The sequence below is a fragment of the Misgurnus anguillicaudatus genome, chromosome 14 (assembly GCF_027580225.2).
Source record: "Misgurnus anguillicaudatus chromosome 14, ASM2758022v2, whole genome shotgun sequence".
NCBI lineage: Eukaryota > Metazoa > Chordata > Actinopteri > Cypriniformes > Cobitidae > Misgurnus > Misgurnus anguillicaudatus.
The window spans coordinates 5,260,438-5,283,561 of record NC_073350.2 but is presented as its reverse complement, the minus strand read 5'-3'; the positions used below and the strand labels follow the sequence as shown (position 1 = coordinate 5,283,561).

Here is a 23,124-nt window from a genome sequence, read left to right as displayed (position 1 = left end):
CTGTGTCAGAGATGTTAGAATGTCTCTTATAAGATCGGTCACAAACATGATCCCTGCACGATCTAATGTGTTGCGTCTTATTAATTCACTGTCATGCATTGTATCCCTCGTTTTTTGTTCACTTTACCTGCTGCTAAAGAAACTCTTAAGCCTCTTAAAAGTCCTTGTCGATACTCCTAACAATTTTGAACCTTGAGACCTTTTTAAGGGTTAAGATGCTTTCTAAATTATTACTTCTTTTTTTTACTAGGATCTTTTCTTTAAATCTAAGTGGAAACGCCCACATTTCTAAGAATTTTCTAAGAATTTTGTCACTAGGAGCAACTCTTAGCCCAAATAATGTTCCTGAATACGGGCCCAGATTCAGAGCGATGATCAAAACATACACAGAGTATTTACTGTTTTTGGATCATTGGATGCTTTAGTGTTTGTAAGTGCTTATAATAGCGGAAATATGGATTGCTGTAAGAACTCGTCATTGGCAGGAAAGCGTTTCCTCTTAATTCACAAGATGGTGGGGAAAGAGTTAAACAAGCAAAATAAAGGAAACATAGCTAAAGTAAAACAGAAATTAATAATAATAATAAAGTAAAATGTGAGTGGAAATGGACAGAACAAAATGAATAAGTAATTTTATATCTGCGTCTTTGTAGATCCCTGGATTAAAGATGCCTCGTGGGATTGCTGTTGACTGGGTGGCCAACAACATTTACTGGACAGACTCAGGACGTGATGTCATTGAGGTGGCACAAATGAATGGACTTCATCGTAAAACTCTCATCTCAGGCATGATTGATGAGCCTTACGCCATTGTGGTGGATCCTCAGAGGGGGTGAGCAAGAGATGGACTTTATAAATAATATAAAGAAATTATCCAGCACTTTATAGACGGTTTCATCAGTAACAAATTAATCAAATGACTTTTGTGGACTAAACGCAACTTCTGGTAGACAACCACATTGAATCAATAATAACAGAGTCATTTTACAATAGTTTTTTTCTAATAACAAGGGAAATAAATGACAGGTAAATTACCTAATTCCTAATGCAAGTATCACTATTACTTTAGCAAATATTTGGGTTAGGAATTAGGAACAGTTTTTAATATAGAAGGTACTGATCTGTAGCTGTCCCAATGCAAGCAACCAATGGAGACCATTCATTGAATCTCTACTTTTTGAAGCACTATGTACTGGGCCGACTGGGGAAACCACCCTAAGATTGAGACTGCAGCTATGGACGGTACAATGAGAGAGACGCTGGTACATGAAAACATTCAATGGCCCACAGGTAAGGGATCACTGGTCAAAGAAATTGAGATAAACGTGTCGTGTACAAGCCGTTATAACCCGAGAACTGTTGTGTGTTTGTTTATTAGGTTTAGCTGTGGATTACTTCAATGAGCGACTGTACTGGGCTGATGCTAAACTCTCTGTTATTGGAAGTGTGAGATTGAATGGCACAGATCCGGTCATAGCCGTTTCCAACATTAAGAACAGTTGAGTCGTTTAGTTTATCTATATAGATGACATATCTGAAACATGCATGTACATTCACATACCTGAATTACTGTAACTGCTCTGTCTACTAAATCTACACCCTACCATCAGCCTGCTATCCTGTACATCTTGGTAAACTACACCCATAGCTTCCCTCACAGAAATCTGATATATTTAATCTGATTCCAATATATCAGATTTCTGTATGCCTTGAATTGTTGATGAAAAAATATGAAACTAATGTCACCCACTCTATTCAGACCAATGTTTCTGTGTTGTATTGATTGGTTCTTTTAGGACATTCAATGATCATTTGAATGCAATACTACAGTAAGGCTAGCCAGCCAGTTTAAAATGTAAAACTGCTATCTAATCCAGTTTTCTCCCTTCTAGATTTGCATCATCCCTTCAGCATTGACATCTTTGAGGATTTTATCTATGGTGTGACCTACCAGAACAACTTTGTCTTTCGTGTTAACAAGTTTGGTAAAGGATCTGTTGAGCATCTGACCACAGGCATGAATCATGCCACAGATCTGGTCCTGTACCACCCTTACAAACAGCCAGAGAGTGAGTACACTATACATCTATAAGAACAATGGACTTATATAGACAGGACTGAGAAAGTTTATTTATACTCTTTATCTTAAATGCATAGACTGCATACACATACCAAAAGAGAAACTTATGAATGAAAGTGTAGCCCATACTTTTAACCCATCTCAGTGAGTACTGAACACATGCACACTCGGAGCAGTGGACAGCGATCACTGCAGCGCCCGAGGAGCAGCTGGCGTGAAGTTGTAACTTAACGCCTGTGAGAATTGAACCTGTTCGACTGCCCCCCGAAATGAAATGTATAGAATATATTGAAATTATTATTGCAATGTGCACCCCTTGGTTGGTAGCAATAGTCACACTTTAGTTTAGGGTGCAATCCTCACTATGTAAGGGCACATATTATGCATGGATACGAAATTATGCACTTTTACAAAGTGTTTGGACATACATGTGTGTTGGCAGTGTGTGAACACAACCACACTACAATGGGAAATCCACCCTCCCCTTCTTTTTTAATCCTGATTAAGCAGTCTTATAAAACATGCTGTTTTGATTCTCTTGTTAATGTGATGTCACAATAACAAAGCCCCGCCCACAGCCACGGACACTGACTGGCTGGTTAATTTTACCCAAAAGCTTAACTAAATGTGTTTGTTAGCATGTTGTAGCGCTAATGCAGCTGAAGATACTATTGTCTCAGACTGTAGTCACGTAAATCTTATCTATTTTAACCAAAAGTGCTCACTGTCTCTTTTGGTAAGGAAGTAAGGAGCTGTAGCTCATTTGCATTTAAAGGTACATACAATAAAACAGCACTATATGGTCATTTTGAACATGCTATACTAAATGACACATCTGGACACACCTGAGACTTATATTATCTTGTAAAAATGGGCATAATATGTGTCCTTTCACTAACTATTAACTACAACATTTGCCTCAGTAAGCTCCTTATTACTGTTTTATATGGTAGTTGTTAAGTTCAGGGGAAGTTATCGGGTAAGATTAAGGAATCTAAGGTCATGCAGAATAAGATATTAAAGGCAGAGTAGGCAGGTTTAAGTCTAAAAAAAGTTTAAAAACTTTTCCCAAATTAGTTTAAACTGTCTTTATATACCAATACATAAGTAAAATTTAAGTACTCTGAAAAAGAGAGTATAAAATCGAGCTTCTGTAGACCTCTCACGACAGCTAATTATTTCCATTCACTCCACCCCCTCCCTTCTGGGTTTCTTCTAAAGCCACGCCCCCAAAACACATGAACGCGCGACGCTAACCAGCTCTGCTGGGAGAAACATTTACCTGAGACGAGCAGAGAGGAAGGAGCGCGGTGCATGTGGGCAGATCCTGTAGCAACAGGGGTGGTGCCATGGTCGCGAGAGAGAGTGATAGTCGCGCAAGCCAATCATATGTTTCATCCCGAATGGAATTAATTAGCTGTGTTTAAAACAGTGGTGAGAGGTCTACATACACTCGAGTTTTATACTCTCTTTTTCGGAGTACTTACATTTTACTTATGTATTGGTATATAAAGACAGTTTAAACTAATTTGGAAAAAAAGTTTTTTAGGCAATTTCTGCCTATCCTGCCTTTAATGTGTGCTTTATAAGCGGTGTTGGGTGTTAGTAGTTACTAAGTAAATAATTACTGTAATTTAATTACTTTAATTATTAATTTAATTAATTATTTAAGTAATTTATTTATTAAGTAAGGGATTACTCTTATTTTTCCAGTAATTTAATTACAGTTACTTCTTATGTAATTGAACTAAATAATGTGTATGGACTGTAGATCAATTATATGTAATACAATAGTGGATTTACCATTAAAATGTAAAGTCTAACAGTAAAATGCATGTTTATATTAATCCTTCTCACTTTAAATACTTTGGTGAGTTAAGAATAATGTAAAGAATAATAAGTACTCATAAGTATGAGTAAAGAATAATGGTAACACTCAATTCTCACTATTAACTGGTTGGTTATTAACATTAATATTGCTGAGATTGGCTGTTTATTAATACTTAAAAAGCACATATTAATGCCTTATTTTGCAAAACCATATTCTACATTCAAATCCTACCTAATTTCTACAAATACTTAAACTGAACAACTACTTTACTAAGTATTAATAAGCAGGAATTAGGAGTATATTTGGGCAAAAGTAGATAATAGTTAGTTAATAGTGAGAATTGGACCTTAAAAAGTGTGACCAGAATAATTTGATACTTTTATATGATTTATTTGAGCCGTTTAAAGCCTATCTTTGTATTATTTACTAAATACGATTTAAAAAGTAATTAGTAATTAAATACTTTTTTGGAGAGAATAAATTGTACAGTAATCTAATTACATGATTGAATTAATTAATTAGTAGCTAGTAATTCATTACTTTTTTGAGTAACTTACCCAACACTGTTTAGAAGTGCTAATATACACCGTTATACCAGCCGTTATACCAGCTTTGATTTGTTTTATTGGTGTTATTTCATACAGTGTTTAATGCGTTTACTATTATTCTAAAACAGGAATAGAGTTATAGACCCTAAACCTTTAACAGTAATAGAAGAAAACATTTCTGTTTTTTTCACAGTGACAAACCCATGTGATAGGAAGAAATGTGAGTGGTTATGTCTGCTCAGTCCCAGTGGTCCAGTGTGCACCTGTCCAAACGGCCGAATACTAGACAACGGCACCTGTGTGGAGGTGCCCACGCCCACAATCTCACCTGTTTGTGAGTCTGCACGCCCACCCCTGACTTAAAGAAATTAAAATCATGTTTATTGTTTTGGATAAACTATCCCATTATCTTTTTTCAAAGTGAATTTAATCTGTTTTTTATCTTGTCTCAGCTCCGAGTGGCCCCTGTAATCTACTGTGTCGGAACGGTGGCACCTGTGTGCTGAATGCCAGGAAACAGCCCAAGTGCCGCTGTCAGCCCAACTATGCAGGAGAAAGATGTGATATAAACCAGTGCAGAGATTACTGCCAGAATGGAGGAACCTGTACTGCATCTCCTACAGGTACAACACCACAAACATATCTACAAAACATACACTATACAGGCACAACATGTGTGTTTTTTAGATGTAAGTGCACCATATTTAATGTGTTGTAAAAAAAATTGAACATTGTTAAACCCCACTTCATTATAATAAATAGCTATAATAAAACAAACTAATTTAATCAAGTAAATGTATATTTTTATTTGATTATTTTTGTATTTTTCAGGAGCTCCTACTTGCCGCTGTCTAGCAGGATTTACAGGACCCAACTGTAATAAACCTACATGTCTGAATTACTGTAAGAATGGAGGAAACTGTACAGTTAATTACGGTAACCAGCCAACGTGCAGCTGCCCTACAGACTTGCTGGGAGATCAGTGTCAGTACCGAAAGTGTTACAAGCCACACACCTGCTGTTACCCTAAAATGTTTAAGGATCGATCCAGTCAGCTTGTCATTTGTATATACACTCACCAAAAGGATTATTAGGAACACCTGTTCAACTTCTCATTAATGCAATTATCTAAACAACCAATCACATGGCAGTTGCTTCAATGCATTAAGGGGTGTGGTCCTGGTCAAGACAATCTCCTGAACTCCAAACTGAATGTCAGAATGGGAAAGAAAGGTGATTTAAGCAATTTTGAGCGTGGCATGGTTGTTGGTGCCACACGGGCTGGTCTGAGTATTTCACAATCTGCTCAGTTACTGGGATTTTCACGCACAACCATTTCTAGTGTTTACAAAGAATGGTGTGAAAAGGGAAAAACATCCAGAATGCTGCAGTCCTGTGGGTCAAAATGGCTTGTTGATGCTAGAGGTCAAAGGAGAATGAGCTGACTGATTCAAGCTGATAAAAGAGCAACTTTGACTGAAATAAGTACTCATTACAACCGAGGTATGCAGCAAAGCATTTGTGAAGCCACAACACGCACAACCTTGAGGCGCATGGGCTACAACCGCAGAACACCTCACCGTGTACCACTCATCTCCACTACAAATAGGAAAAAGAGGCTTTTTTCTGTTGAGGATTTCTGTTGAGACATTCAGATGGTAGAGTCAGAATTTGGCGTAAACAGAATGAGAACATGGATCCATCATGCCTTGTTACCACTGTGCAGGCTGGTGGTGGTGTAATGGTGTGGGGGATGTTTTCTTGGTACACATTAGGCCTCTTGGTGCCAATTGGGCATCGTTTAAATGCCACAGCCTACCTGAGCATTGTTTTTGACCATGTGCATCCCTTTATGACCACCATGTACCCATCCTCTGATGGCTACGTCCAGCAGGATAATTCACCATGTCACAAAGCTTGAATCATTTCAAATTGGTATCTTGAACATGACAATGAGTTCACTGTACTAAAATGGCCCCCACAGTCACCAGATCTCAACCCAATAGAGCATCTTTGGGATGTGGTGGAAAGAGAGCTTCCTGCCCTGGATGTGCATCCCACAAATCTCCATCAACTGCAAGATGCTATCCTATCAATATGGGCCAACATTTCTAAAGAATGCTTTCAGCACCTTGTTGAATCAATGCCACGTAGAATTGAGGCAATTCTGAAGGCGAAAGGGGGTCAAACACAGTATTAGTATGATGTTTCTAATAATCCTTTAGGTGAGTCTAGTTATAGCGGGATCTTGTTTTTTTCTACGTTTCAACAGGAAAGTGTGATGGATTTTGTGATCATGAAGGAACGTGTTTGCAGTCCAGCGACGGGTCTAGACAATGTCGCTGTCCTCCGCGATTCATCGGCAACAATTGTGAAGTGGACAAATGTCATTACTGCCGTGATGGAAAGTGTATTCCCATTAATAGCTACCAGCCTAATGGAGACGTTACATGCAGTTGTACATTTTGAGCAAAAAGCTGAAATAATTGCATTTTTGTAAAGGAATTTTGTTAAGAGATCAAATTCAGAACGATGATCAAAACATACACTGAGTTTAAAATTGATTAAATTTGTTTTTGCATCAGTTTTTTATAAATTGGGTGACATCTAGTGGATAATAACAGAATTACAGATTACCATAAAAACTCATAAGGAAAGCGTCATTGGCAGGGTAATGTTTTCTTTTTTAAATCTCATTTTTAATTGACGAGATAACTTGTCAATGGCAGGGAAAGAGTTAAAAAGCATGCACATGACTGACCTACAGTAATGCACAATAGTCCAAATTGAGTTTCCTTAAACTCTGTTTACTTTTGTGTTATTATTATACGTGTATGAGACCGCTCAAGTGCGAACGCTGAGATGAGATGATAGTAGACAGATGCCTTTCTTTTAGTTTCCAACAACTTCTTATAAGGACTACAAAACAGTCAATTGAAATGCATTATGATATTGCTTCAACCGGTTTTTGGCATTTATGTGAGACTGGAAGTGCGCCACACAGATTTTTCATGCATGTATCCTCATGAAAATAAAGCATTATACTAGCTTACAATTAAAAACTTATAGGGATAATGTAGTGATATGTGCTCAGGAGATTGATTGTTAACTGTGGGGCACAGGGTTGATGGTAGTGGGGTGCAGCGTGCTGGAGAGAGAGAGATTGTTCAGTAAAATAAAGCCAGAAATGTTCACCAAGTTGTCTACTCTGTATCATGAAAGAATTTGATAAAAATAATGAGACTTTTTGTTTTGCGCTGAAATAACTAATTATGCAGGATCTCAAAATAACGCAACATTTTGATGATTTTGCGCTGTGTGCCACGATTGCGGAATCACGAAAATCTGGAGGGACTTTATAATATATACAATGTCAGCTGCAGGCTTGAATTCTTGCCTGGCTGCCCAACCTCTCCGCCCAGTTGTGATCCATGCTCATCATCTCCACTTGTCTTAAACAAACCAAAACATATTCTTTGTGTAACCACGACAACGCTCATGCGTCTGATGAAACCATCTATATGCTTTTTGGTTTCCTGTTTACAGAATATTTTTTTAAACTAGATTCTATGATCTGTTTCATGCTGCAGTTGTACCAACGGCAAAATCCAGCCAAGCTGTTACACATGTGAAGGATACTGTGCTAATGGGCAATGCTCCTTCGGACCCACAAACCTCCCACAATGCAAGTAAGTCACGTATCCTACTACACGGCACACCAGAGACTACAGCATAATATACCAACATAGAGAGATATTAACATTAATTGCATTTGTTAAGTTAAGCAACATAAGTAATATGCATTATCATGTTGGATACACGCCTGTTTTCTTAGACTCGATGGGTCCTTGAGTACAAATCTGTTGTGGGTTTAGTAGTGACAACACTGATCATTGTTATGAATGTGATTTGACCACTTTTGATATCATAGATGTAAATGCATTCCTTTGTTTGTAGGTGTCCTCTTGGATGGGAGGGCCATCGTTGTGAAAATCCTGCCACCAATATGGACACAGAATCCAGTGGCCGTAAGTTCTACAGCAAACAAACAAACAGCACTAAAAGATTTATTACACATGAAGAGTTCGTTGCAAAACGAGATAACTCCGTTTTTAACATTTTTGTCAAAACATGTTTTTTTATGTTATCATGTTATTATTTTGTTTTATGGTGCTACTTAGCTGTATTTTTTAAGCTATGAACGTAACAACAAAACTCTTCACATATTTAAAATTATGAAGTTCTTGCAAGAGATAATGTAGAAGCACATAGTAGAAGTGAGCGGGGCATAAACTAAGGGTTAATTGTAACACAGCTACTTTAATCATTTTTACACAGCGGGGTTAGTTGTCACACAGTTTCAGGTATACAATGATAATGAAATGAAAACAATGTAAATACTTTTCATCAAAATGATAACTGTTAATACAATATCAGGTGAAATAACTCACAATTATTGTTCTTTTTTGTCTTAATTGTGCAGCCCTTTCTATTTATATGCATTGCTGCATAATACAAGGATGGTTAGATGAAGGATGAATGTGTGGATATCTATCTATTATAGGCAGATATATAAACAATATCCACCTTTAGTATATAGACAGAATTTGATTGAATTATTTGTGTTTAAACTAAATTTTCTAGCAGGTGTTACAACAAAGCCTCTGTTTGTTACAATGACTCCCCAACTGTGGGGTAAGTTGTCACGTTTGCACTCCTGTCACTTTCGGTGTAATTGCACATTTACGGTAGGTCCCACAAGCAAACTTTAAGGGCCCTATTTTAACGATCTAATTGCATTGTCTAAAGCGCACGGTCTAAATGGGCATGTCAGATGCCACTTTTACTTATTTAAGGACGGGACATATGGTTTGTGCGCCGAACGCACGGTCACAAAGAGTTGTTCATATTCTCCCTATGAGTAATGGGTGTTTTGGGGTGTAATGTGCAATAAACCAATGAGAGTCTTATCTTTTATCCCCTTTAAAGCCAGTTGTGCTGGCGCTATGTGTAATCCCTATTTATATTAAAAACGGACTTTGTAAACTGAAAAACTAAGCGGAAGAAGAGCACCAGTTTAAGATGTTGTTTTCATTTTTATTGAAATTGTAATTTTTTGGATTAAAACCTTTAAAAGCCGTTTTCTTTCAGTCATGGAAGTAAAAATAACAGGCTTTTAATTGCTGTAAATGTATTGATATTCTACATAATCATTGTAATCTCATAAAATAATTAGCAAATATGCAAGAAAAGGTTTGCGCTCTAAAAATACAAACATGAGATAAAGAATTTACAAACGTGCGGAGAGCCGAAGCGTTTCAGCCCTCGGACAGCGCCATGGGATTCTTAAAAAGCATTACTTAAAATGTTTCTCGTCTCACTATATTCACAGGTACAGAGTCATCATATTCAATAAATCCATAGGGTAGCATTTAAAAAACATTGAAAATAGATGTATTTGTTTAAAGCAAAGCATTTATTTCATCATCATCATCATCATTTTAGTTTATTTGAGCAGCTAATTACATAAAAATCAACATAATTGATAATAAACATAATAAATTTCATTACAATACAAGTTAGGATAAAAAATGAAAGAAAGAAAAGGGAGAGAAAAAAAATAAAGATGATGCTCAAAAGGGGTAATTAGAAGCTTAAGCTTATTAACACCTACCCCCTTATATACAATTGAGCCGGAATTACATTTATTAAACTAATAAGACAGTCGTCGCATGTTTATGCTATCCTGTTCCAGTGACTGTACAATCCACAATATTTACTCACAACCCTGCTATTAAGACACGAAAGAAAAGAAAAAAAACTCTTCAATAAGTACAATAAAGAGAGAGACAGAAAAAAAACAATGCCTGTAACAATTAGTCACCAATCTTTTAATTTGATCTTTTGTTCCTTATTGTTAAAGATTCAAGGTCTTTTTTAACCAAAATTATTCTGAACTATAATAGATTGATTATATTATCTTTATTAACTTACATTCTCTTTTTTAGTTTACCAGTCTCAAAAATACAACATAAATAAATAGCTCTATAGCGTATTCCACTTCCACCCTAAGGCCATTCTTCCGTCCTATATGAAGACAATATTACTTGTTTATACTTCACTTTGAATTGATGAATGGATGGGCACTGCTTAAGTTGATTTAATTACCAGGCTACAGGTGAAGCAGCTCTTTGCACCGTCTAACATCTCATAATCGGTCCTCATTTATGTCCAAGAGACTCAATAATAATCTTTTACATTCAATCCTTTAATCTTTCATATTTAAAAGTGTTTTGTGCTGCTCCGCATTCATGTATGTGATAAGCAAACTCGCGTCGTCTTCCCATTCATAGGCGCACATTACTAACACGCTCTTTAAATAACAAAAAAAACATATTGCGCCATTGACTTTAGACCAGGTTTTTGTTGGTCAATGGCGAAGTCTATTTTAGTTGCCTCAAAATAGCAACGCACCAACAATGCACCTGAACACACCTCATTTTCAGACCAGAACGCCCAAGGGCGCAAAAGGGGGCGCAAAGCATTTGCTATTTAAACAACGCGGCGCTAAACTTGAAAATTAGGGTGGAAACTAGCGAAAGACACTTGCGTCGCGCATTGCGCTGCATTGCGCTGCATTGCGCCGGGTGTAAGATAGAGCCCTAGAGCAGGTTTTTGTTGGTCAATGGCGTAGTCTATTTTAGTTGCCTCAAAATAGCAACGCGCCAACAATGCGCCTGAACACACCTCGTTTTAGATCAGAATGCCCATGAATCTAGCAAAAGACACTTGCGTCGCGCATTGCACTGCATTGCGCCGGATGTATGATAGAGCCCCATAGTGTTCATTTGTAGCAGAGATGTATGTGTTTATTTTGTAAAAAATAGTAATCTAACTTAAATATTTTTTGAATGATAGAGCCAAAGCCAAAAAGTGACTTTGTGCCCCACTCCCCCTATGGCTTAAAGTTAAAATCTGTAACTTTGCCTTCATGTCATCATCTACTTTTGAAAGGTTAAATTACAGTTTACTTTTTTACATGGGTTGAGGTCAAACGACAATAAACAGCTGTGAAATCCAAGAGCTCCAATGATAAATCAGTATTATAAGCTTAATCATTGTAAGGTGAGGAGACAGTTTTTTAACAAAAGCCTTTATGTACCTGCAATAACTGATTTTTGTTCATTTTTATCCGAACAAAGTTAGGGATGGCATCTCTACTCATCAATTTGAGCACACAATGTTCAGCCCACAGTCAGATATATATATCAGAGAAGCGTGTAATGATTATATTAGTTAACAATAGTGTCTGTTTGTTTTAGGCACAGCTTCAGTAGTGATTCCTGTGATTTTACTCATACTGCTGATGTTGCTCATTGGAGGAGCTGTGTTCTGGTACAGAAAAAGGACGAGAGGGTGAGTGTATTATAGTCAACTACTGTACTAAAATTCACTTAATCTCCATCATTCAGAACCTCAAATATAAGAAATGTCTCTCCCCAGACATCTCTTTTCTTTCCTTCTTTACTTTCTTGATTGACTGCATCTGCTCTGTTTCACAGGCTTGGCAAATCCCACTCCAAACGACCGCGGTAACGGTCTTTCTTCATATGTCTGTGATTTTCCCCCCTCTCCCATTCTGTCCATCTCTCTTGGTTTTAAAAGTCGTGGTCCTGTGGTTTATAAAGTGTACTTGTCCTCGTGGTCTGGCTCGATCTGTCTGTTATATCTAAAGATGCACCAAAATTTTGGCCAAATAAGGTTTTAAGCTGAAAATGCAAGTACCGGTTTAAGGATGTTTTCACACCTAGTTCGTTTAAGCCCTTGAAATGTTCTCGGAGCACATATTAGTGTGTATATGTGAACAAACCAAGTGATCACAGACCCCCCCTAAATGGAGGGTCTTTTGTGAACGCAATGACGTCCCGGTCCGCTTCACATGTGGTTTTAACATGAAAGTATCTGAGATCACTTCAGTTCTGAAGAGGACCCCAAAAAGAATCAGATCCTCTTTTGAGTGAACACCAAAAGGACTGGATCACATTCGGCTAGTTTCTTTTCTCATTCACTTTAGGTAAACTGGGTTTGGTTCTTTTATGACGACCTATATGTGAAAACACAAAAATCAAGCTAAATGCAAAGTCATCATTTGCAGTGCTGACCCTTCTCGTTAAGACCTTTGCATTTCACCCTGGCATGCTGTCAATCAACTTTTGGGCCACATCCTGACTGATGGCAGCCCATTCTTACATAATTAATGCTTGGAGTTTGTCAGAATTTGTGAGGTTTTATTTTTCCACCCGCCTCTTGAGGATTGACCACAAGTTCTCAAAGGGATAAAGGTCTGGGCTGGGTCTCGCAGCTGGTTTATTTTTCAAATTAAACAACACATGCACTGTTTATATAGAAATTATAAACTGTAGTAGGGCCTACCATGCTAAATGTATTTAGCATTTTTAGTTTTCAGCACAGCGTGTTTAGAGCTTTAGTTTTGGCCATGAATGACAATTTTGGTGCATCACTAGTCATACAATATCTCTGTTAAACCACCTGACCAAACCCTACACATGGTGTATCTCTTGTTTATGGGAGAACTACAGTAATGAATCTAGATCCATTACACTTTGAGAACCGACTGTACCCGCCCCGCTGTAATGTGTTTCTGTGAGATTGGTTCTTGGCAAGTACGACATTAATGTAAGCAAATCTGTTGAATATGTGTTTCAAAAGCCAGTGTTTATCAAGATAACTCGGGAATTATGTTATACTATGGGATTGTTTCCTGGACTGGGTTAGACTAATCCAGGACTAGGCCTTAGTTATATTAGGACTCATCCGCTCAAGCTCATTCGCCGCCAGCCTTTTTAAAAAGTTGCCCACCAGTATTTTTTTGTGATTTTCACAAATGCTTCAGAAAATACCTTCCAGGAAAATTTTCTTCTGTAAATATATAAACATACAAATATATCAAATGAAAAAACAGATCATCTGCTTTCAAACAAACAATAAACAAACAGACAAACAAAACAATTTTTTTTTTCGTCATATCTTTATTTGTTCACTTTTTATAACTGCTTAAAAGGACTGTAAGTATGATTTTAAGTGTTTTATTAATTAAAATCAATGTCTTTATTCATAAATATGTCCTCATTGGTGTCAAATGAGCTCTGCCAGTGATCTGACTTTTCTTTGTAAGCTTAGAATTTCTTCTCTTTATTTACATTGAACGGGTAAGTCCAAGGAGGCTTCCATGTCGTTCCGCCGTATCGATAAACTATAATAGCAGAGAGGGACAAAAAGCACTAGCTTATTAACGTGTTTCCCCACGCGTTTACATTCAGAACACGTGAAACAGCTGAAACGGACAAGGAGATCAGTAAGCACATAATGGCTACTGTAGTTGAAAAAAGCATTTGGAAAAGCGAGGCGCTAGAGAGCACTATTCTTTTGAATGCAAAATACAATTTCACCACTAGATGGGGGTAAATCCTACTTACTGTCCCTTTAAATATGGGTAGGTTTTTTCAAAACTACACAATTTTTGTAAAAAGCTGAAATAATTTTTTGTAAAGGAATTTTGTTGTTGGATTCGTTTTTGCTTCAGTTTTTTATAAATTGGGTAGTGATAACAATTATCCACCTAGTGGATAATAGCGGAATCACAGATTACCGTAAAATCTCATCAGGAAAATGTCATTGGCAGGGAGATGTTATTGCTTGATTGACAAGATAACTCATCAGTGCAGAGTTTAAGTTGTTTTTACAAACATACTTTACAGAAAACGTTTTATGTTAAGATATGTCAGTGCAAGATGTTTTTAAATTAAACCACCTCAAACATGCATTTTAGTCTGGGACTAGGATAAGCCCTGTCTGGAAAAACAGTATCTGAAAAGATGTCCACAGACTATTAGTAATATTCTTACCACTTCCGTATGAAACCATATGAAAACATTAAAACAACAACAGATCAAAACATCATGTTTTAAAATAAATTATGTTACTGAAGTCTGTAGAAAAAAGTCATACTGTATCTGCATCACTCTTTAGTCCCTTGGCACCTCTCTAAAGCCCGGCTGATCTTTGCTCTGGTTTAAAGAAAAGCTTTGTCTGACTGCAGGCTCTCCACAGAGAGCAAGGACTTAAAGTCCCCCTGTGGTGAAAAGCAAGTTTTTTTTCTTGTTTATAAGTCTATGTGGTGTTTTTAATATGCTTTGAGACAAACCATGTGCACATTCATCATTTATTGCTGACTGTTTTCTCCATAAAATTCATAGATATTATTTATGGATGCCACATAGACTCGATGCTGAACTGATCACAGCACAGCTGCTTTAGCTCAACTTCTTTGATGCTTACAAGTGCAGTGTGAATGCTCTAAACCAGTGATTCTCAAACTGGGGACACAAGATGGTGCCAGGGGGCCCCAGTTTTATTACATTTTATAAAATACATTAATTTATCATAAATTCTTTGTAATTAAACCTTTAAAGGACAAGTTGGGTATTTTAAAATTAAAGCCCTGTTTTCAGATTGTTTATGATGGAATAGAACGGTTTTGACTGAAATTTGTACATATGATGCTGGCCCGAGAATTTTTGGGTGTTTCTTGTATCACCTCCCACCTCTATAATGGCTCTATAGGTGCACAGGAACAAACCTTCCTAAAATGCATTAAACTTTAATTTACAAAGACGTGAAACTCAGCAAGTGGTCAGGGGTGTTCACTGATATGCTGCAAAAGACGCATTCCAACAGGTTTTATCGTAGTTTTTGTCCAACTCCATTGACTTGTATTAGATGTGCTGTGAGGTACGGTATTACTCTGCGCCCGGGAACTTTGTTTGTATTCTTGCAATTGGGAATGGCGGATTATCGCCACCACCTGGGCTGGAGTGTTTATTATTTAAACTCTCAGTGGAGGAATTGGGTGTGAGGCGTTTGGAAAAATAGGTCCACAAGTTTACAACGAATGCTAAAACACCTGTTGGAAAGCATCTTTTGCAGTGATTTTTGTGTGAGCATATCAGTGAACACCCCTGACCACTCGGTGAGTTTCACGTCTTTGTAAACAAATGTTTAATGCATTTTAGGGAGGATTGTTCCTGTGCACCTATACACCCATTGTAGAGGTGGAAGGTGAAACAACAAACACCCGAAAATTCTCGGGGCAGCTGCATATGTCTAAATTAGGGATGCACCGAATCCAGATTTTTTAGGTTCGGCCGAATCCCGAATCCACCGTTTAAGATTCGGCCGAATCCGAAACCGAATACCGAATCCTACTCGCATCCTTATTCCAACACAGTAAAACACATTAATGAAGTAAAAAACGTCCACAGCAGTGTATTTTTCATTTTATTTAATTTTAACTGTACATTATGCCAGGATGACAAGTTGGAAAAACTATTTTGACAATTACCATAAGCCTATGCATAATGAAAGCGATGCGTTGCGACACGCTCGTTTTTCCAATAAGCAAGCAGCTCCACACTGAAAACTATATTTAACTTTGAGTGAGAAGCTCCGCTCGTCAATGTCACAGTCTTCACACGGCCGTCCAATTACAGTGGAGGAGGGGCGGGACATTACCACAGCAACCAACCGGCTCACAGCTGAAGCATCACAGCTACCAAGCGCTCGGCTGAAAAACAGCTGGCATTTGGGGTCCTCAAGGCGTTTTCAGCCGTGTTTAAAAGTTTTGGTGTGTCCAGCTGACCGAAAGAAAAAGCTCATCTCCACGTCAGCACCCGATGTGTGTAATCAACGGCTGCGTGACGTCGACCAGCGTAGCGCAAGCCTAGGGTTCGGTTCGGTGGAAAAAAAATCTAGGATTCGGCCGAACCCGAACCCCGCCAAAAAGCCCAGTATTCGGCCGAATCCGAAACCGAATCCTGGATTCGGTGCATCCCTAGTCTAAATTTCAGTCAAAACCGTTCTTTTTCATCATAAACAATCTGAAAACAGGACTTTAAGTGTAAAATACTGAACTGGTCCTTTAAAAAAAGGCTTCTAACCAACAGCAATACTGTTTAATATAATATGTTTTGTTATAATATGTCATATATTTTCTTTGGGGGGGGGGGTGCGGAGGGATGCACTGTACACAAGGGGGGTTGCTTGCCGAAAACCTGTTAACCTGTTAACATCAGTGCTAAAACAATATTGTACTGCAAACATGCAGTTCAGGTATCCATTGTGTGAAACCGAACTTAGCAGTTACGTGTCTGAAACTCTCGAAAGTAGCATCTATTTATATATATATCTATGGTCCGAGGTGGTGCGAAATAGTGGAGGTGGGGACTAATTTGCATATTTATAGATGCGCGTATACTAAATAAAGGCAAGGGTGTAGAGTTACATTTAAGCTGTTGCATGAAGAAATTACTGTGACAGGTAAAACTTTTATATATGCTATTATGATGCTCAAAGATGAGTTTTAAGTGATCAAATTATCAAGTATAGGGTGACTTTACATTGAGATGTTTAGATCGTATTCCATTGATGATCTGTGTTTAAATATTTACAGATTAAAAGCAGCCATCTAGATGACAAGCCACAAACACCACACTATCTGCAGCAGTACACCCACATATGATATAGTATGAATATACAGCAGGAAAAATAAGTATTTGACACATCAGCATTTTTATCAGTAAGGGGATTTCTAAGTGGGCTATTGACACAAAATTTCCACCAGATGTAGCCATCAAGCAAAATATTGAATTCATACAAAGAAATAAGAACATTTAAGTATACAAGTTGAGTCATAATAAATAAATGAAAATGACACAGGGAATAAGTATTGAACACACTTGATTTAATACTTTGTAGAAAAGCCTTTGTTGGTGATAACAGCTCTTGTATAAAGAGTCGTATGCATTGCTCAGGAGTGATTCTGGCCCATTTTCCTCACAGATGGTCTTTAAATCATGAATGTTCTTGGACCTCTTTTATGAACTTTGATCTTTAGTTCTCTCCATAGATTTTCTGTGGGATCTTCATTGTTTCCTTGGCCTTGTGTTTGGGATCGTTGTCTTGCTGAAATGTCCACCCTCTTCTCATTTTCAGCTTTCTGGTAGATGGCTTCAGATTTTTATCCAGAATGTCCCGGTACATTTCTCCATTCATCCTGCCTTCAATAATATGAGGTCAGCCAGTACCCTTGCTAAAAAGCAGCCCAAAACCATGATGCTTCCACTCCAAAACGTAACTGTTAGTATGGTGTTCTTGGGGTGGTGGGCAGTGCCATTTCTTCTCTAAACATTTTGTGTAGAATGACTGCCAAAAAGTTCAATTTTGCTTTCATCTGACCATACTATGGTCTCCCAATAATCCACAGGCTTCTCCAAATGCTCTTTCGCAAACTTTAACCAAGCCTCAACATGCTTCTTGTTCAGCAATGGAGTCTTATGTGGTGATGGATGCCATGGTGGTTCAGTGCATTGCTTATAGTTTTCTTTGAAACAACAGTACCTGCTGTGTCTTGGTTCTTGGAGAACTCTCACAGTGCCCACAGGAACATTTAGCATTCTGGAAATGCGCCTATAACCATTCCCATCAAATTCCTTTTAACGATAAGATTACGACGATCTTGAGAGAGTTTTTTGCTGTTACCCATCATGAAGTCTTTCTTGTGTGCCTCCTGGGTAATGAGAAGCCTTTAAAGGCCATCAATTAGGACTAAAGCAGCTGATATCAATTAGTACTGAAAGGGTGCAGGGTTTCTCTCTCAATACTGACAGATTCAGGTGATCTCCTGGCTTTCTATACCATTTTGCACCTTGTTCTCTTCATGTGCTCAATACTTATTCCCTCTGTCATTTCACTTCCTTTATTATGAGTCAACTTGTATACTTAAATGTTCTGATTTCTTTGTATGAATTCAATATTTGGCTTGATGGCTACATCTATTGGAAATTTTGTGTCAATAGTCCACTTAGAAGTCCCCTTACTGATAGAAGTGCTGATGTGTTAAATTCTTATTTTCCCATCTGTAAGTCCTCTTCTTTCTGTTTACGGACATAAAACACATAAAGACAGGTGATGTCAAAATGACATTTCCTACAAAATTATAAATCATTATTTTAAGCTTACTGTAAACTTACTGTCTTTCATTTTTGAATGTTTGAATTGTTATGTACATTATTTATTCATTAAATGATTTTTCATACTTCAGCTTTAAAATTTGATGGATACTAACAAAAAAAAATTATTCATAATAAATGATAAAAAGCTTCATGTTTTACATTTTGCGACATATCATAAAAACAAAGGTTAAAAACAGTCAAACTAATATTATAATTCAAGTCATTTTTACTCTTGGCCTTTTGAACTTTGAGCTGTTGTAGAAGGTGGTACACGTGTAACTGAGCATCACTTATTAGCAATTGTACTGCACTGTGTTATAATTCATACTGCCAAAGCTGCGTTTTATACATTAGTAATAATACTCATTGATATGTATTAGATAATTTGAAACTTTTGTACAAAGAAAGTTGATTTAGTTATTCCCTGTTATTGGTAAATACTGGGTTTGTGATGGTGTCGTTTCATTTTAGGTTGTTCCAGTGATTTTTAGCATCATCTCTCTGTGTCGTGGTTATATTTTTGTACCTGTCCTGATTGATAACAGTCTAACCCTACAGTCTTCTTTCTTTTAATATAAACTTCATTTCACATCTGCAGAGCTAAAGGCTTTCAGCATCAAAGAATGACCAATGGCTCGATGAACGTTGAGATTGGGAACCCAGCCTATAAAATCTATGAGGGAGAACAAGATGAGGATGTTGGAGAATTGCTGGATGCTGATTTCACGCTGGATCCAGACAAGGTACAGATGCAAGATTTTCACTTTAGTTTACTACTTCATTTCTACGTGCCTCACAGAATTTGACTTAATTTTGATTAAAATGGTTTCATACGTTTTGATTTTATATAATGTTCTAACAATTATTTTCTACATGGGAGCACTCTCAGAAATACTTGTGTTTCTGATCGTTACAAAATAATCCCTAAAAATACAACATTGTTTTTATTCAGTCGTCATTATTACATATAGAAGTAAACTGATGTATAAAGCCTTAAACACTGTAGGCAGCTAGCAAAAGGTCATAATCAGTAAAATGTATTTTTTTTGCAGCCAACCAACTTCACAAATCCTGTGTATGCTACTCTGTACATGGGAGCGCACAACAGTCGCAATTCATTGGCCAGCACAGATGAGAAGAAGGAGCTGCTATCACGGGCCGACGAGGAGCCGCTGGTGGATCCCCTGGTGTAGACCTGGTGTCTTATCGGTTTCATCTAAGAAGAAAAAATGCTTTGCCTTTTTGAGAAAGAGAATAAGAGCAGAAAAAGGAAGTCAATCGTAAAGTGTTATCACTGTATAAAATGTACAAAACGAAGGACTACTTTTGTATGTGATTGCAGTATTATTATATTTTGTTCTTTTACAACTCTTCTGGTCAGAACAAAAATCAAGAGAAGAAAGTTACATTTTCTAATACAAAAACAGAAGAAAGTTTTATTTGTTTCTCATTTTATAGGTCACACCCCCTTTACCTTAATAGCCACTACCTCTGTGCAATATGGAGTCAAAATTGGAACAATGACATTTTTTTATTTTTGTATGAGAAAAATCTTGTTCCATCAGTATAGTGCCAACTGTTGTATGTTTGACTGGGTAAGTTTGTCATGAAACCATTAATACTGTTGTCTCTGTGATGTTGTTTGTTTTAAACTTACTACAGTATCAAGCAGATGAGATGCCAGTTTTACTCCTCCTGTACCAAGCTCATTATTGTGACATGTTATTGTTTTCCTCTTGCACATATCTAAGCCATTGCCATATTACATTTGAAGAAAGGTTTTAACACAGCAAATTTTTGATTAACTGATGCTTCAAAGCTTTAGATTATACAAAGATAACATAATAAACACCCACCATACACTAGCAGTTAAAGGTTTGACACACTTGCCTAAAAACTTCTGCTTAAATGCTTTACATTTTTTAGACGGCAATGACGTGTGAATACTGTAAGAGAGTGTCCAGACTTTTGACTGGTAGTCTGGTATTGTTTTTTTTTTAGATAAATGAAGTAAAGGATGGCTCATTAAATGTAAAAAAAATGTAGAAAGCTGCCAAAACAATTGAAGCACACATTTCTGCATTGGTTACAGAGACATGAGTATTTTTTAAGCTTTATCGCATCTTTAAGACCACAACAAATTCTTTAAAAGAGTTTATGGTGAAAAAAGTGATTTTTTAGGAGTTAAATTTACAGATGTTTTTAAAACACTTTCATCTTGTCTTTTGTAAGCTATTGCTGACTGTGTTGTTTTTGTCTCTGTTATTTTCTCTATATCTTACTGCTCGGCCGATCACTAAGATGCTGCTTTTGTTGGAATGCTCATCAGCCATATTGTAAAGTTATGTTTAAAACCGACATGTCTTACGCACAGAATAATGCAGTTACTATAGCACCAAATCATTCATATTTGCAGCAGTAATGAATCAGATTTTGTTTTTAGAAATCACAACTACGATTCTCATCTCAGATCAATTTCTAATATCACGTGTTCACTCAGTTGTATTGAAAAATAAAATCACACAGCTTTTATAGTACAAATAAGGCTTAACATTGGAAAGCATAATGTTGAAAATTTGACTGGAGTACTTTATGAACTAAATATCATATTGTCATAAATAAAAGTCTTAATCCTTGTATCATTTTAAGTTTCAACTCTGTTCATTTTAATATGTCCACAAATAACATCTTAAAGGGAGTGTTCACCTACAATGAAAATTACCTCATGATTTACTCACCCTCAAGCCATCTGAGATACATGTGTCCATCATTTTTCAGACAAACACATTTTCAGTTATTTTAGAAAATGTCCTAGCTCTTCCAATCTTTATTACAGTTGAAAATGGGGTCCACTTCCTTCAAGCCCAAAGAATGTGCATCTAAGTAATCCAAATGGCTCCAGGGGAATAAAAACAGGCCTTCTGGGGTAATCGATGTGATTTTGTAAGAGAAATATCCATATTTAAAACTTAATAAATTATAATAACTAGCTTCCGGTAATGAGTGCCAATAGAGTATAAGCGTAGCTTACAAACCTTTGGTAGTGATGAATGCAGAGAATGGAGGTACATTTGTAAAGGGTAGATGTACATTCTTTGGGCTTGAAGGATCGTTACAAAGTTTGGTAGAGCTAGGACATTTTCCAAAATAACCGAAGGTGTGTTCATCTAAAAGATGATGGATATATGTATCTCGGATGACTTGAGGGTGAATATATCATGGGTTGAATTAAAGTTTTGGACGAACTATAACTTTAATGCTTAATTTATTGATAGACATCTAAGCTTGTATAAGAGCCACCTTTAAAACCTATGACTTCTTTGTCTACTTGGCTCACAACTTCACTATGTATCTAGTCTCGATAACACCACCAAAAAGGATTCTTGGTGACCTTGGTGGTAATCGCTGATGACCAGTAAGCAATTACAGATCAGATTACAAGGTCAGTATGACCATGCAGATTTGCATTACACAACATCCACAAAATCAAATCTTTTCCAACGTACCTGGGTGATTCTCACGAAACCATTGAAACACCACGGCACTAATGATTTTAGCTTTAAAATGTGTAATATAGTAACATTAAAAAGCATCAGAATTAACACAATACTGTTTTCTACCTTGCACAATGTGTGATTTCAACATAAGAATTTATAATTGTAAATTTGATCTAATTTTCTGCTGAATTCTCATTACCGCAATGTGTCCGGCTGTGTTTGAACATGCGTTATGTTGTAATTTAATCAAATTAACACAAAAATATTAAGAAAAAAATAAATGGATGTTTTGCTAGACTACTTTAGATGACAGAAAAAATATTTACTGAATATTCATGTATAATAATAATGAAGAAAAATTTGGAAAATGTGTCCATGCCTGATGTTCTCATCCTCCGCAACACTTTTTGAGAACAGTTTAAGCACACATACAGAATTTTAATAAAGTTTGATTTTGAGTGACCAAGCACATGGACCAGTTACTTCAAGATGGCTACCAGGTAAGATCATTTTTTTACAGTTAATTTGAAATATTGTCTTGTCAGAATGCTTACACGACATTTTGATTATCATTACCGCATCTGTGGCTTTTTAAATGTTTATTTAATTAATAGAAGAATTATACTTTGATTTTAAATTCATGTGAAGAATCTCCAAATTATGTTCTTTCAGGTTTGTCATGTCATTTTGAAAATATGTCAGTGTTGATGTTTTCTGACTGTTGCGGTAATGAGATTTTTTAGGACTAATTTTTTTAATTATGTTACAAAAAGTGTTTTAAGTAAAAGTTTTTAAATTAATGTTCCCATTTACTCCAGACTTTGTTTTTCAATGTCTGGTGGGAAAAAAGTAAATTTAAGCAATTTTTACATTTTCATGCTTGACATTTTTAAAGACAAGTTTTCGTGAGAATCACCCACCTGCTGTACAACTTTCTAGGCCCTTGTAATTTCTAGACTGGACTATTATTAATATTTTCTAGTCAATCTTCAAGCATAAATGATAACCGAATACAGCAGCATGATTTATCTTTTTTTTTATGAAGGGATAGTTCACCCAAAAACTTTAATTCTGTCAT

General features: G+C 36.7%; 1 protein-coding gene across 1 annotated transcript in view; it reads left to right on the top strand.

Annotated features, from left to right (window-relative positions):
* LOC129428110 (low-density lipoprotein receptor-related protein 1) overlaps positions 1 to 21,186 on the top strand; it is a 216,796-nt gene extending 195,610 nt beyond the window's left edge. The window contains exons 78-91 of the mRNA XM_073875764.1: positions 654 to 832; positions 1,184 to 1,290; positions 1,379 to 1,498; positions 1,893 to 2,069; positions 4,653 to 4,793; positions 4,912 to 5,082; positions 5,291 to 5,460; positions 6,740 to 6,921; positions 8,056 to 8,148; positions 8,417 to 8,487; positions 11,782 to 11,875; positions 12,022 to 12,051; positions 19,148 to 19,292; positions 19,602 to 21,186. Of these exons, the coding sequence (XP_073731865.1) occupies positions 654 to 832; positions 1,184 to 1,290; positions 1,379 to 1,498; positions 1,893 to 2,069; positions 4,653 to 4,793; positions 4,912 to 5,082; positions 5,291 to 5,460; positions 6,740 to 6,921; positions 8,056 to 8,148; positions 8,417 to 8,487; positions 11,782 to 11,875; positions 12,022 to 12,051; positions 19,148 to 19,292; positions 19,602 to 19,742 (1,821 nt within the window). The 3' untranslated portion in view covers positions 19,743 to 21,186. The remainder of the gene's footprint in view (positions 1 to 653; positions 833 to 1,183; positions 1,291 to 1,378; positions 1,499 to 1,892; positions 2,070 to 4,652; positions 4,794 to 4,911; positions 5,083 to 5,290; positions 5,461 to 6,739; positions 6,922 to 8,055; positions 8,149 to 8,416; positions 8,488 to 11,781; positions 11,876 to 12,021; positions 12,052 to 19,147; positions 19,293 to 19,601) is intronic.
* The last annotated feature ends 1,938 nt before the right edge of the window (positions 21,187 to 23,124 follow it).